The sequence below is a fragment of the Aquila chrysaetos genome, chromosome 2 (assembly GCF_900496995.4).
Source record: "Aquila chrysaetos chrysaetos chromosome 2, bAquChr1.4, whole genome shotgun sequence".
NCBI classification, from domain to species: domain Eukaryota; kingdom Metazoa; phylum Chordata; class Aves; order Accipitriformes; family Accipitridae; genus Aquila; species Aquila chrysaetos.
The window spans coordinates 7,927,477-7,940,937 of record NC_044005.1 but is presented as its reverse complement, the minus strand read 5'-3'; the positions used below and the strand labels follow the sequence as shown (position 1 = coordinate 7,940,937).

Below are 13,461 nucleotides of genomic sequence, written 5' to 3'. Positions count from 1 at the left end.
AATTTCAATTGAACTCTTGTCTCAATGTAGCGAACTCCACACTCCCAAATTTCAGGAAAAAGGAGTGGGGAGAGAGACTGATTGAAAATGTAGTGTATTTTAAAATTGTGACAAGAGGACAAGAAAAGCATGTGCAGAATGAGGAGTACTGTTGAGTTGGTTTCCACTAAAATGCATTGGTAACTCATTGCGGGGAGGTTCACATCAAACACATTTGGGGGCCTGTAGCTCTTCAGGACTGCAGTATTTTAAGTTTTTTAATTCAGAATTAAAAACTCCGCTACACACATCCGAATATTTTCACAGTGATTTACACTCAGAGTAAACAGAGTCCAAGTTTTTAAACACATTATTAGCATTCTTGGGAGAAAAAAAGTCAAGAAATACTAATACAAATTAATATTAGAGGCACTAATTTTTTTAGCCTTACTTGCTAACAGCAGGCTTTAAGTTAAGTTTTTGCCTTTACAGGGGAGAACCTTTCAGAGTCGATTACTAGCTAGGCCATTCTGGGCAAAGAAAATGCAAACCGACCCTATCAGGAGAGCTGCAAGCAGCTTGCTGTGCATGGAGGAAGGAAATAAAGCACCTAGGATAAGGAGCAGTGGAAGAGCGAGTTTGCCGAGGTGTGCTAAGGAGCGAGGACCAAATCATGGCAGACGGTGGAAGCTTAGAACACGTAAGCTTACTTCTGATACAAGTTTATACAATAATTTGCTCTCATCCTCCACAGACAATAGTAGCTACAAAATTCTTCATGGTGGCTGGCACTGCAACTACTAGTTTGACAAAATTCATTAGAAAAATGTTAAAACCTTATGCTACATTGTCTACTGCTTCTAGCAGAGGCTAAAGACTGACAGGGACAAGCCTACTTCATGCCACATCAAAATATTCTCGATAAGGGGGGAGGGAGGAAGAAAAAAAAAGCAGAGTTCAGAGAAGCAGCCAAAACTTACTTAATTCAGAATGTTTTTAAAAGAGTTAAACCAATCTAGAAATTCATAGTTGAAGATCATACATCGTTATTGTAACCAAGCCCTGATGCTTAAGGCTCTGCTTTAAGAAGCAACTGTAAAAGATGGAGCAACTTTCTCAAGCCTGATTCGGCACTGGACATTTTTAAAATAGCCAGCTTTTTAAGTTTAAAAAGCAACTTCATAAAATCAGAATGCAGTTCAGTTCCTGGCAATCACATTTCTATTCATTTGCACCTGTACATCCAAAAGGGGAGTATTTAATACTCGATTCAAAACCAAAATAATTCCACTGATGCAAGAGCTGCAGTAGAATGCAACCTAGGAATACTAATAAATATAAAAATATACTATTATTACTGTAATTTAGACTTTTGTCTGCCAACTTCATTTGCAAAACAGATTTTGTAATAACACTTTCCAGACATCTTATTCCAGTCTGGTTAATTTAGACACACTAGAGTTGGTTTGCATGAAACTCAGTAATATGACATTTTTAAGAATAAGCTTTTGCAACAAGACTTTTTTTTTTTTTTTTTTTACTCTGCTTTAGTGAAGTTGTTCCCCTGCCCCCGATGCATTACTGTATTCCAAAAGGGGAGGAAAAAAGTCTAATCTAGCCTTAGAAATGTACTTCAATACTAAGGGCAGACAAGTTTAGAAAATGCTTACAAAATCAAAGTTGGGGCCCTTAATGCTATGATATCTTATCAGGTCTCTTCCACTATATTAAATAGAATGACAACATAAAAGGCTTCTGATTTACAGTACTAAAAAGCAGAGGTCAGGCTTGGTAATTTATCACTGTCTAGATTCAGAGTCCATATAACCCTTGTTTGATGAAACAGGAATTAGAGAGGTCAGATTTTAGACTTCTAACAACTGAGTAAAGCATATTTGTTTGGAAGCATACAGGCTGCCAAGCCTTTATAGTCATTAACAAACCTTTAGAAGCCATAAAAGCAGTAATTCATGGGCATTTGTTAAATTCAAAAGCATACAGAATATGTGAACACGGTGTTCGACTCCCTCAGACGGAGAAGAGTCAGAAATCTGTGAAAAGATACCAATTTCATGCACCAATTAAAAGGTACAGAGACGCATCAATCCCAAAGCCCTTTTTGGGGCTGTCCAAGTATTCCCGGATTAGTTTTTTGGTCTCCTAAATATGGTATCTTTTTTTGTGTCTTAAGTATACCACCACAGATTTCTGGAAGAAAACATTTGCTTCCAAGTTGTCCTGTAAAGGCAAGCCCACACCAAGACAAATGCTCCAATTTAACTTCTCCATATCCTTCTATAGCAATCGCTTAAGATCACTTTCATTCAACCTACCTCTAATTTTATTCCTGTAGGCATGCAAATTCTCTCAACCCTCAATAACTCTGTTTTAGTCATTAATTTTGTTTTAGATTAAAGGGTACTAAGTCTCATCTCTCCTACAATTAGGATATTGCCAAAACATGCTGGTTATTTCTGTTGTTAGTATCTCTGAACAAGGTTTATTTTGAGATTTAAGAGCAAAACATACTAGTTTGTTCTCTCAACACCTTTTTCCGGCAGATATCTGACTGTACTAATGCCAACAGGAACTATCCATAAGTAAATTAAATCGATTTTTTCTTTCTTCTCACCATTTCTGTGTGTAAGCATTTCTCTCAGCTCTTCATGGTCACATGGATGAGTGAAATCAAATACACTGTGCCCCGTCAACTCAAACTGCAAAAAATAAGAGGTATAGGGGTGTCTAACTTTACATATACAAAAACATAACAACTTTTACAGATTTGGAACAGGCTTAGGAAATGTCAGTATTTCACCTGAGTGAGTCCCATACACTTGTTCACGTTTTCAGACATGTAAATCATGTCCCCATCTTCGGATAGAACCATGACAAATCCATCAAGAGCTTTCAAGTAGAAACAGTTCAGTTCCTTCTCCATTTTGGCCTCTGTCTCCAGCTCACCTACAAGCAGCCACACATTTTCATTTAAGTAAATAGCAGCCATTCTTCACTTCTGGCATCAGTCTGCAAGGACTGCAGTCTTGCAGGACTGTTCAAAACCAGTATAATTCACTTAGATAAGTGATCAATTAAATTCCTCAAGTTCTATTAATAGTATCACAAGTCACAGAATATCAAAGTGAGGTTAACCCTCTGTGCTTTTATGCATAAATCAATAAACCTTCCACCTTAAGGAAAAACTCCATGTGGCAAAAATATTACCATTTATCTCAAAAAGGCACTACAAACTTTTCTCAGGGGCTTCCTAGGAGACATTTCAGAGTACAGCTACCAAAGTTACTCCTCCACACGGTATAGGTAGGCATGCATGAGTACAATCAACCAGCACAGCATCCATGGCATGCTATCCAGATACTGGTTCATAAGCTAACTCAAATACTCCTGTAGTTGCATGGGCAGGTGTAACTGCAGAGACAGACATCCTCAGCTAACTTCACCTTCGGTGGAGTATAAATTACAAAAAAAATTCCTTGCAGTTTATACTAAGAAGAAACACCTACAGTTAGCTAAGCCAGCCTTGCACCAACCACCTACAGTTTAGTAAAGCACACTTGGAACAAACAACTCTAGGGGAAAAAGAGGGCTAAATAAAAGAAATTAACTTTGGGAGAAGGGTCAAATGAGAACGAAAATGGCTCCACAGCTGTGATGAGCCAAGTAGGATCATCAGAATACAAAGGGAAAAACAAAGTTTGTTGAACAGTGGCCATATTTTTCGTGTGCCATCACCAATAGCCTGTTTCTACTGTAAGGTCTTCCACCTTTCCACAGAAAGGATTCAACTATTAATGTATTTATTTATTTAACTGCTGATAGGTTTGAGAAATAGCTTCTTTCTCAATATACCTCCAGCCCCTTTTCCAGATTCTGCTACCAGCAGAAGATTATTCACTTACCAGCATCTAGCAGCTTTCTCATGCGCAAGTAGCTGATGGTCAGTCTCATGATGGATGCCTTGTCCAGGTGTGCACTCACGGTGTGGGGCAGAGGCAGCTGATGGGCAAGCTCGTAGAATACTTCCGATTCCTTGCTCCTTCGGCACCGGGCTGCATCTCTTGACTTCTCTTTTCTGCGTTCTGAGCTAATCCTATATAAACAAAGTTTGGGGTTAACATAGGAAACAGAGTTCTCTGTGCAAGTTAAATTTGAAACTAAGCTGCCCAGTAACCAATTAACCAGTTATCAAAGTTGAATAATTTAAAACCTCAGTTTAAAAGTGTAAATGTAACTCTGCATATAGAATTCTACCACGGTTGGGCTCTGCCAGAACTAAATTCAAACCTACAGTCTTCCAACAAGATCAGTTCTTCAAACAGACATCTACATACTCAGAACCATTCCTGAAGTGCTTGTCTTGTACCTTGACTGCTGCCTCTAGCCTCCAAATCTTGTTTCCTTCCTCTTTCCTAACCCCTTAAGTCCATTCAACATATATTATTTCCAGCTTGACGCTCAAGTAGCATCGTGTATACTCTCCAAGTTCTTCCCTTTATACCATCCTTACAAAGCCCACCCGATGGGTCAGATAAGCAAGGATATTGATTTAGCATGAGGTGTCCTGCTTTTCAAGTAATCCAAAAAGTTCCTTTCCCAGCTCTCTTTCTCCAGCATAGCCCCTCCCATAGTCTCCCCTATACTGGAAAACTCCAGCTGTTACGAAGTTGCCTCATTCTCCTCCCATTGCCTCCGTTAGGCTCGCCTCCCCCAGGACACATGAAGTAAAGGACAGCTCACTAAGAGCAACCACTGAAACAACTGAGACTCTCTGTCAGTCAGTAACATGGAGAATTCTCCCTTTTCCCAGTACCCACACCAATTCATGTTTGTCTCGTGCATCTGTCACATGAGTTTTGAACTAGGAATTTTGAGACAGGAGCTCCAAATTTTTCTTACATTTGAACGAGAACTCAATCCTGCTGTGGTCCCTGAGGAAATTATGCCACTGCAGTTAAATCTTCATTTTGCATACACCCGAGATACAAAAGGTAGTTGCACTAATCTGTAGGATCCCCTTTTTTCCATTGACTTACATTAAAGTTGTAAGATAAATATATGCCTATAAACACTGCTTTTATAATTCAAAGTAGCATGCCTTTTAATGTTATCATAAAGAGATTAAGTGTCACTAGTTTAAAGAGACAGAAAATAAAGCACTGCATTATTTACTACCATCAGTTTAGGAATTACTTTTTTCAAATTTCACCAGACTTAAAAGTCATGTACTACCACTGCCAAATTCACGTTGCTAAGTCTGCGGATCTGTGCAAAAGCACTTTTTAATTAGCACACATCTTGTGGAAGGTACCACAAATGATAAAGGAAAGTGATTCACAAGCTGATATTACCTGGGAAACAATGAACCAAATTCAATGTAAGCAGTCAAATGCACACCCAAAAGAACAAGTTTTCAGTCCTTTACCTGATGTGCTACCCACAATGGCCAAAAACCTGCTTAGTTTGTGCAGAAACTTGCAAGCAACAATACTATTAAGACCGATGTTGGAAGCATGATAAGCTGTGATAAAGACAAAGTAAGCCATCAGAATCTCTTCTACAATTACCTTCGTTTTTTCCAACTTCACAAAACTGTACAGCATCCCCATCCATCCCCAACCCCACCATCCTCTCCTTCTACCCCCTGCCACTACCAGCAGAAGGAAGCACTAGAAGCTTGATTTTCAGAATCATAAGTTTTATAAGAGCTAAAAATAGGATTATATTTTCTCCTTTGGTGGCAAAAATTAGGCTACTAGATCACAGAAATACTATTTCTATGTAATGAGAAGCATTACTAAATCAACATAATAGTAATGGAGATCTTTGGAAAACTAACTTATGGGTGTTAGAGTTGTAAAAAATTCTGGACATACAATAGTTTTATCAGTTTCTGTGAATATAAGCTTGTGTTCCTCAGAAGGGTAGCCTAAAATATCTGATAATATTTCCCATCTTGCAGATTTCTTCACATTTAATTTCCCCGTGACAACAGATGTTCCTGCTCTAGTCATGGATATCTTGGTCTGAGAAGCTTGAGACTCCTGACATACAGGTATATCTGGAAACAGCCATTAGGAGAAGTCTGACCTTTAACAATACTGAAATAATATTCTGGCTATATAACCTGATTGATTAAACATTTCTTACTGAAGACAGGCCTAAAGTACCTTTTATCTTGGTGGAAAACTAAGGGTGGAGGTGAAAAAACATCTGGATTCTCTTTGTCCTCTTTCTTGGACCACAGATTTCACTGACAAAGGTAACAAAGTAATTATGCTGCCTTAGATTCACCTTTATACCTCTGATTTTTTAGCTACTCATTCAAGGTCCCTTCACCTGCAGAAAGTTTGTCCTACAATAGAAATTCAAGGGAGAATTACTGGAAGTAATTGGTTTCCATCTGCTTAGATGCCCACAGTTTTCTTTTCAACTGCAGACACTTTTAAGTGAAAAACCCCATGCTTTAGCAATAATGCTGTGCACTTCAAGTCTACGAGCTTGTCAGGCTTGTGTGAATCACAAAGGGCATGTAGAAGGACAGCGCAAGAGATGAAAATAGATGCTAACCTCACAAGTTGCAATTTCAGCCCTTTCCCTTCTATTTTCTTTCTGAAAGCCTAACATTCTTGAAAATATTTCAGCTATTTTCTAGATTTTTGCGTGGTTTTAGCACGCTTAGCAGTAGACTTCAACATGAGCAGTCAAAACTTCTCACAACCATTGAATTATTAATTACCGACTGAAACGCTGCTCAAATCAAGCTCATAGTGCTTCTGTTAAAAATTAATCCCAGAGTAAGAGAATCAAGTGCTGCCTGCTGGAACACTGCCTGACTTTGTGATGGGCAAAACTCAAGGAAAAGTGCAATGTTGGTACCAACTGGTGCTGTCCGAGCAGCAGAGTCTCCTCTCCTTCTTACTAGGTATTTCCTTTCTAGAAAGGCTACTACTATAGATAGATATTTAAACTGTACAGCACAACAGTTTGCTATTTTTAGCTGCTGTTTAAAACTAAGCTGTAACCAATCTGAGTAAAACCCAGCAATTTAAATAGGAAGATTAACTACCAGCTTCAAAGAGCAATTCTTTAATGGATCAAATTAATAGAGAAAAGTTCTTTCACAAATGAGGTTTAATTACCAAGTGAAGTCAGAGTTGCCTCAACACAGGATGCTACCAAATAAAAAAAAAAAAGCCCCCCCAAAATAAAATCCTTTACTGTTGCAACTACTCTAATCTTTGTTACTGACAATTGCATAAAGTAAATGAAAACACACACAATCAGCATGTGTAGCTGCCCACAAATGTCTGTGTAGTCAATTAAAGGATGTTGAATTCCTGAGAAAGAAAATATATTTCCTAAGTGAACTCCCTCTCTACTTGGGGGGGGGGGGGCAGAAATGGGAGCTCAAGGAAGAGGACTTTAAACAGCGAGATGTGAACTGGCACAAAATAAGCTTAAATAAATTGTATAATTTAAGAGATTTTCAGAACTGCCCATGTGTAAAACTCATGGTCTTCACAACAGAAATACCATTCTGTAGAGACAACAGGAACCCAAGCTCCATTTAAAACAAACCCCAAACTTAAGAGCTGTATTGCAACCTTCTGCTATCAGTCTTGCATGAAAGAAAAACACCTAAAGACGCAGAAGAAAATCTCAGCTGAAGAGTGGATTATACATGCAATGAAAATATCAGAAATGCCAGTGCTAGACAGGAAATTGCATGCATTTTCAGGTATGATGTTTCCTGCACAATTTCAGTGCCAGACGTTCATTTCCATTTTGTATTTCCACCACCAGAATACAGAAGCAGAAAGCAATCCAAAGCAGGTTATGCATCATAGCTCACAGAAAGCAGTGTTTCACTGATAGTTTTAAACCCAATACTAGGCACTTCTTATATGTAAGAGATGTTTACATGCAGTAGCTGAATAAACATCTGAGTTCCAAAAGATATTTGAGTTAGAGACTCAGAGCAAAAAGGTATTTTACCACCAGGATTCACTGCAGCTGAACCAAGAGCTCAGTGGAAGAACATTACCCAGGCTCCCACTCACCGCCTCAAATCAAAAAGGCTTTAAAATACAGCAACGTGAATGTAAACAAAGTTTTACAGCAAGCAAGAATTGGCCCAACAGCCTTCAGAACAAAGCACGCCAGCAGCAATCCCATGTGCACCAGTTACAGATGTTAACACGGCCTCTCTACTCGAATGTGCAACTCCTGTCATTATGGTCATATGAACCATTTGGGCCAGAGCGTGTCTCAAACAATATATTGTTCCCCACACCATCTCAAAGACCCCTCTGCCCACTGCTGCATATTTCTACAAGCGATTCCCCAATTGTCTAAATACAGCCCACAGTTTTCATCTCCTTGAGTGTAAAATTAATCAATGGCTACATTTAAAGCTGACTTGTTCCTGCTTATTTACCACCAGCAAGTAAGACCAAAAAGAACCCTAGAAAATGCCATCAGTAACTGATAAATTTTAATTAAAAATAACTAGATTAAAAATGGTCAATGGACAGATCTTAAAACATTAGCATGTCAACTTTATCTCCTGGCTTTTTAAATCACCACCCAGCGTTAAGGAAAATTTTACATTGTGTACACCATATTACATTAACACACGAAATCAGGGGGTTTCCTCTATGTTGTTTTACTGCTGTAACCTATTTTCTAGTCTTTCTCCCATTCTAACTTACTGTTTCTCTCATCAGTTAGATTTTGCCCTATAGGTGTTTTCAACTCCCATGTAAAATAGCTACTGTGCCTGTATTATTAATCCAGGATCATCTTTCTTGATCCAGGTTTTGAGAACATTCTAAAAAAATAAGCATCTTCCAATAGCAATTCACATATTTCTCTTTAGAACTGTTTTCTACAATTGAGTGGCTTTGTATTTTTCACGGTATCTGTTCTTAAACAGTTTCATAGAAGTATACCATGTAGAAACAATACAATCCAAATGAATAATGTGCCTCAGATTTGGTAACATCTCATTATTGAGCTTCAACTAGTTTTCGGTTCTGCCATCAATCCCCATCATTTGCCAGTACAAGATTCACACTCGATACTTCAATGTTAGAGACAACCTCTCCTCAGACTATAAAACTAGCATGGGAAATACCTGACTTAGAAATGGAGTCACAAAGACCATATCCACTACAAAAAAGCTTCAATTTTTCTTCATTATGCAAACAACAACAACAAAAAAAAGCAGCTATTACAATACAATAATACATTAACAGTATATGTCATCATGATGGTATTGGAACTTAGAAAGTAGACCTGTAAGCAGCTTCATATTTAGCTTTTAAGGTTGAACTCATTCCTGCGGTTGGTACAAAACCCAGTAGTCTTTTCATGCCTAGCCTAAACCAGGTATTTCTGCCAGCACAGCTGTATGGGACAAAGGTGCAACTCCCAGTTTGCGGCCATACCCTAGCAGAACACCCTAACTCTGGTATCATTATACCAGCGTAACTAGCTGTGTTTATGTGGACCATCTGAAGACCTCAACCCTAGGCACGTCCATGCTGACTGCTCTCACCTACAGCACAATAGCACACCAAGAAAATACTGACCAGATACAAGCTCGCTTAAAAGGCGCAGACTGCCAAAGACTGTTACAACAGAGCTCTACTCCTTTTACTGTGCTGAATGTGCAGCCATTCATTTTTCTTCACTGTTTGTTAGATCTTTATTTTGTCCAGAGCTGCTATCCACAATACTTACTAAACTATTCTTCCATGGAAAGAAGTCCCAGGCAAGCCCAGCACTTAGCACAGAGAAACCTATAACTGTGTACTCAACTTCCCTAAAGACAAATTCACATGAAAAATGGGTTTATAATGTAAGAGAACATGGCTCAAATCCAGTTATTTAAATATATAGTGAGCTAATGATGCAAGTATTCTTCCAAATAAAAACAGAACCAAAACAACCCCCCAACCCCCTCTCCCCCCAAAAATCCACCCAAAAACCAAAAGCCTCTCATCTTCCACCTGGCATAGATGGAGAACATGCCAGTTAGCCCCCTTATCCCCCTAAAAATACTTTTTAATTGAAGTTGATCAACTAGGGGTGACAGAGCTGTAGCGTTAACACTATCAAGTCTTGAGACGGACCCACACAAACATTGTCCAGAGTTGCAGGCAGCCCCAAAAGCCCCATTCCCTCTCGCCTCCCAGCCCAGCAGTAACATACTTGTCTGGCCTGACCAGCAACCGAGATGCAGCAGCCCAGACTGTTCACCACTCCGCAGACAACCAATAAAACAGGTTACAAGTAGGGGCAACTGGGTCCATTCCAGTCAGTCTTGCAAGGGAGCTCCAGTCTTTGCTGTTTAAAGACAAGAAAACCCAGGCAATGGGGTGGGGAGGAAAGGGGCCAGAGGACCAGCTTCATCTCATGTGCTGGCTTACGGGGCTACTCATTTCTGGTATCCAAACACTCCTCCCAGTGGTGGGGGAAAAGACATTTCAGACTGCGCTCTCAAACACTTAGTGCAAAGTCTGAATTTTCAGTTGAATAGGCAGGCTTTCCAGGAACTGTAATATATTTGCAAATTCTCCATAAATGTTACTTTTTCCAAATTGGTTAGGAGGGGTGCTCCTTCCTTCTATAGCTGCATTACAAAATTAGTGCAATCTCTCAGCTACTAGTTCACAATGAACTCGGGGTTACAGCTTTGCCTCTTCTTGCTTTGACATGATTTACTTTCAGTATTACTGCTTTTACCATTATGGCCAATTTTATTTACCAGTTTTCCTTATTTTATAGTCTGTGTAGAGAGTTCTTGTGAGGAAAATACCAAACAAAAAAAACCCCACACCTGAATCTCATGTGTAATCACAAGCATCTGATTTTCTAGAAGAAAGCCTTGCTCATTATGAATTAATGAACTAGTAATCCAACTCAGAAAAGAAATCAGAATTTCCTTACAGAGAGCAAAGAGATTTAAGAGATTTAACTGCAGAAACTAGCATAATAACCAAGCAGAGACAACACCTCTGTATGTAAACTATTAAAATTCATTCCTTTGTATATTACCTTCTAAAATGGCAATTTAAACCATTTTCTTTACATGAGGGTAGTTACAGGCATTTACCGTAACTTGACTACCATCAAAAAAACCCTAACTGAAAAAACCCTAACAAACTAAGAGAGCAAGCAGGCAGTTCAGACAATTAGCTACAGCAGCACAAACGTTCCGAGTGAACACTGAAACGCACTGCCGTTTGCAAAATGATAGTGGGGAGAGGCAGCGAGAAGAGAGTCCACTGAGCTATGCATTAACTTACAAAGTAAAGTCTGTCAAGACCGCGAAGTCTATATAAACAGCCATTTTACAGATAGGTAAATTATGGCACATAAGAGCCAGCAGCAGAGCCTGAAACTCCTGAAGCCAGCACAGGACCACACTGCCAAGATTATCCATCACCTGGATTTGGCCTTGAACTGACCTGAAACCCCAACTAACTCCCCGCTTAGAAAGTGTGAGTAAGAAGGTAAAAGCTTCCAAAATTAGTATTTAATTCAGAACATGGTGAAGTGATTCTGCTGTGTCTTACTACACAATGTAACCCACTGATATTTTACCTTTGCATAGTAATTTACTATTTTAAAATAACCACATGGCATACAGCAGTTGTTTTTAAGAAAATTCTAGGTTTTTTCAACTAGGTTATTTGGCTTTTTCCTAGAATACAGCAATTTTTTTTTCTTTTAATTATCTGTGCTCTGCCCTTCAGGATGAAAGATACGTTGTAGTTAAAATGTGTTTATTATTACAGAAAAAACACAGCTCTTCAAAAGAGATATCTGGACATGGGCTTGACAGAACTAGCCACTGAGTGCTCCCCTCCCTTCAGCCCTCCTGCTTTTCCTTCTACCAAACTCACAAAAAAAGATGCAAAACATATCCCCGAGATATCTGTCAGGCTCTCAGTTAACAACGTTTTAGCTACAAACTGGTCTATTTTCAGACAGATGCAGACTCTTGACAAAGTAACTAATTTTAGTCTAAACCATGGCTTTACAATATATCATTTATTTTATGCCATTGCATTCAGGTTTTCCATACTGGAGGCTGGACATTTTCCCTCACTGCTTCCATCCAAGTTCTTGTCCCTTCACCTCACATTCCGCAACTGCTTTCAGTTAACAGGGTATTTTATGATCAAAGGTTTTAAGAACTAAAAAAACCCCAGAAGTAACAAATATAAAATTTTATTTTTCTGTATGAATAAAGAACAAACAGATCCACTAAGCAGTCAAGAAAAACGCTTACAATAATAGCTAGGACAAAAAGCCTGCAGCAACGTCAGCTCAACATCCAGTAGATTCAATAGCGTACAAGGAAAAAGTCCTTTCTGAAGCACTGAGCACCAAATACTCCCATCCCCAGCTAAACCATGTAGAGCTTCTCATTCTTTAGCTTAGCTAGTAGAGATGGCAGCCTTTATATTTGACATGGACTACTTCAAGTCTTCTGTTCCTTGGAGCATATTCCCATCTCTTCCAATGGATGTGAGCAGGGGGCAAACGTAAGGAGGTAAGCCTCTAGTAACTCCCGTTCTAGCATAACAGTCCATTTACTATTCTCACTTGCGAGCAGCATGAAATAACTTCACAAAAACAGGAACCTTGGCCTCAAATTCTTTTGCTTCTTGAAATACAAGCATTTTCGTAACGTAACACCAATCCGGTTTTGGTTTAGGATTGACAGTGAAACAACTCATTCTGGTAAACAAAATGGGTCATCTTTTTCAAGTAACACTTCCAGGACTATTACAAATTGAGTTGGAAAGGTTATTTAATAAGTTACTTGGTAAAACCTTCCACTGTTGTAAATATAGTAGCACAGTTCAGTGCTGCTGATTCAGTTTCCTCAATTCTTCACTTGAACTTCAGGCTCTATTTTAATGTAGTGATTTTCAAGATCTCTTTTAACATTTTTCCTCAAAACGCTTAACAAGCATTCCTTCACACCACACCAAATTAAACAGAAGATGCACAGTGTCTCTCCTAACACACACACAGTTTATTATGTATTGGATATCTTTAAGAAACAACTAATGGATCATCTTGAAGCACCAGTTCTTCAGCGCCAGCAGAGCCATTTTTCAAATGTCTCAGTACCAAAATATCTCAATGTTTTAAAAAGGCTACATTTTTGTACAAGCCCCAGTATTATGAGGCTTCAACAGAAAGAAACGACAGATTATGCATACAATGAAACTCCTCTTTATCGATGCACTTACTCTGAGATCTTGGACCAAACCCCCAGGCTGGTATGAACAGGCGTAGCTTCAACTGAGGCAATGGCTCCACATCAAAGAACCCTAAAGTGTTCGTCACCTACATAAACTGTATTTAAAAAAATATATATGCTGGCATGTATTCACTTGATTTCATGTTCATGTTTCTAGTAATTTCAGAACTCAATTT

The 13,461-nt window shown here is 38.8% G+C and overlaps 1 protein-coding gene and 1 long non-coding RNA gene across 5 annotated transcripts in view; one reads left to right on the top strand and one right to left on the bottom strand.

Annotated features, from left to right (window-relative positions):
* The window catches only part of HIF1A (hypoxia inducible factor 1 subunit alpha), a 33,074-nt gene that overhangs the window by 13,565 nt on the left and 6,048 nt on the right, over positions 1–13,461 (bottom strand). The window contains exons 1-4 of one of the 2 annotated variants that reach the window (XM_030034359.2): positions 4,897–4,916; positions 3,900–4,090; positions 2,798–2,943; positions 2,612–2,696 (exon numbers count right to left, since the gene is read on the bottom strand). In XM_030034359.2, the coding sequence (XP_029890219.1) occupies positions 2,612–2,696; positions 2,798–2,943; positions 3,900–4,090; positions 4,897–4,898 (424 nt within the window). In that variant the 5' untranslated portion in view covers positions 4,899–4,916. Of the gene's footprint in view, positions 1–2,611; positions 2,697–2,797; positions 2,944–3,899; positions 4,091–4,896; positions 4,917–13,461 lie in introns of those variants that run through there. The other variant, XM_030034369.2, reaches the window with a different exon arrangement.
* LOC115349751 overlaps positions 1–13,461 on the top strand; it is a 33,729-nt gene that overhangs the window by 19,018 nt on the left and 1,250 nt on the right. For 2 of the 3 annotated variants that reach the window (XR_003926227.2, XR_003926229.2), the window contains exons 2-4: positions 472–679; positions 5,960–6,052; positions 6,153–6,259. This is a non-coding gene — a long non-coding RNA (uncharacterized LOC115349751). The other variant, XR_003926228.1, reaches the window with a different exon arrangement.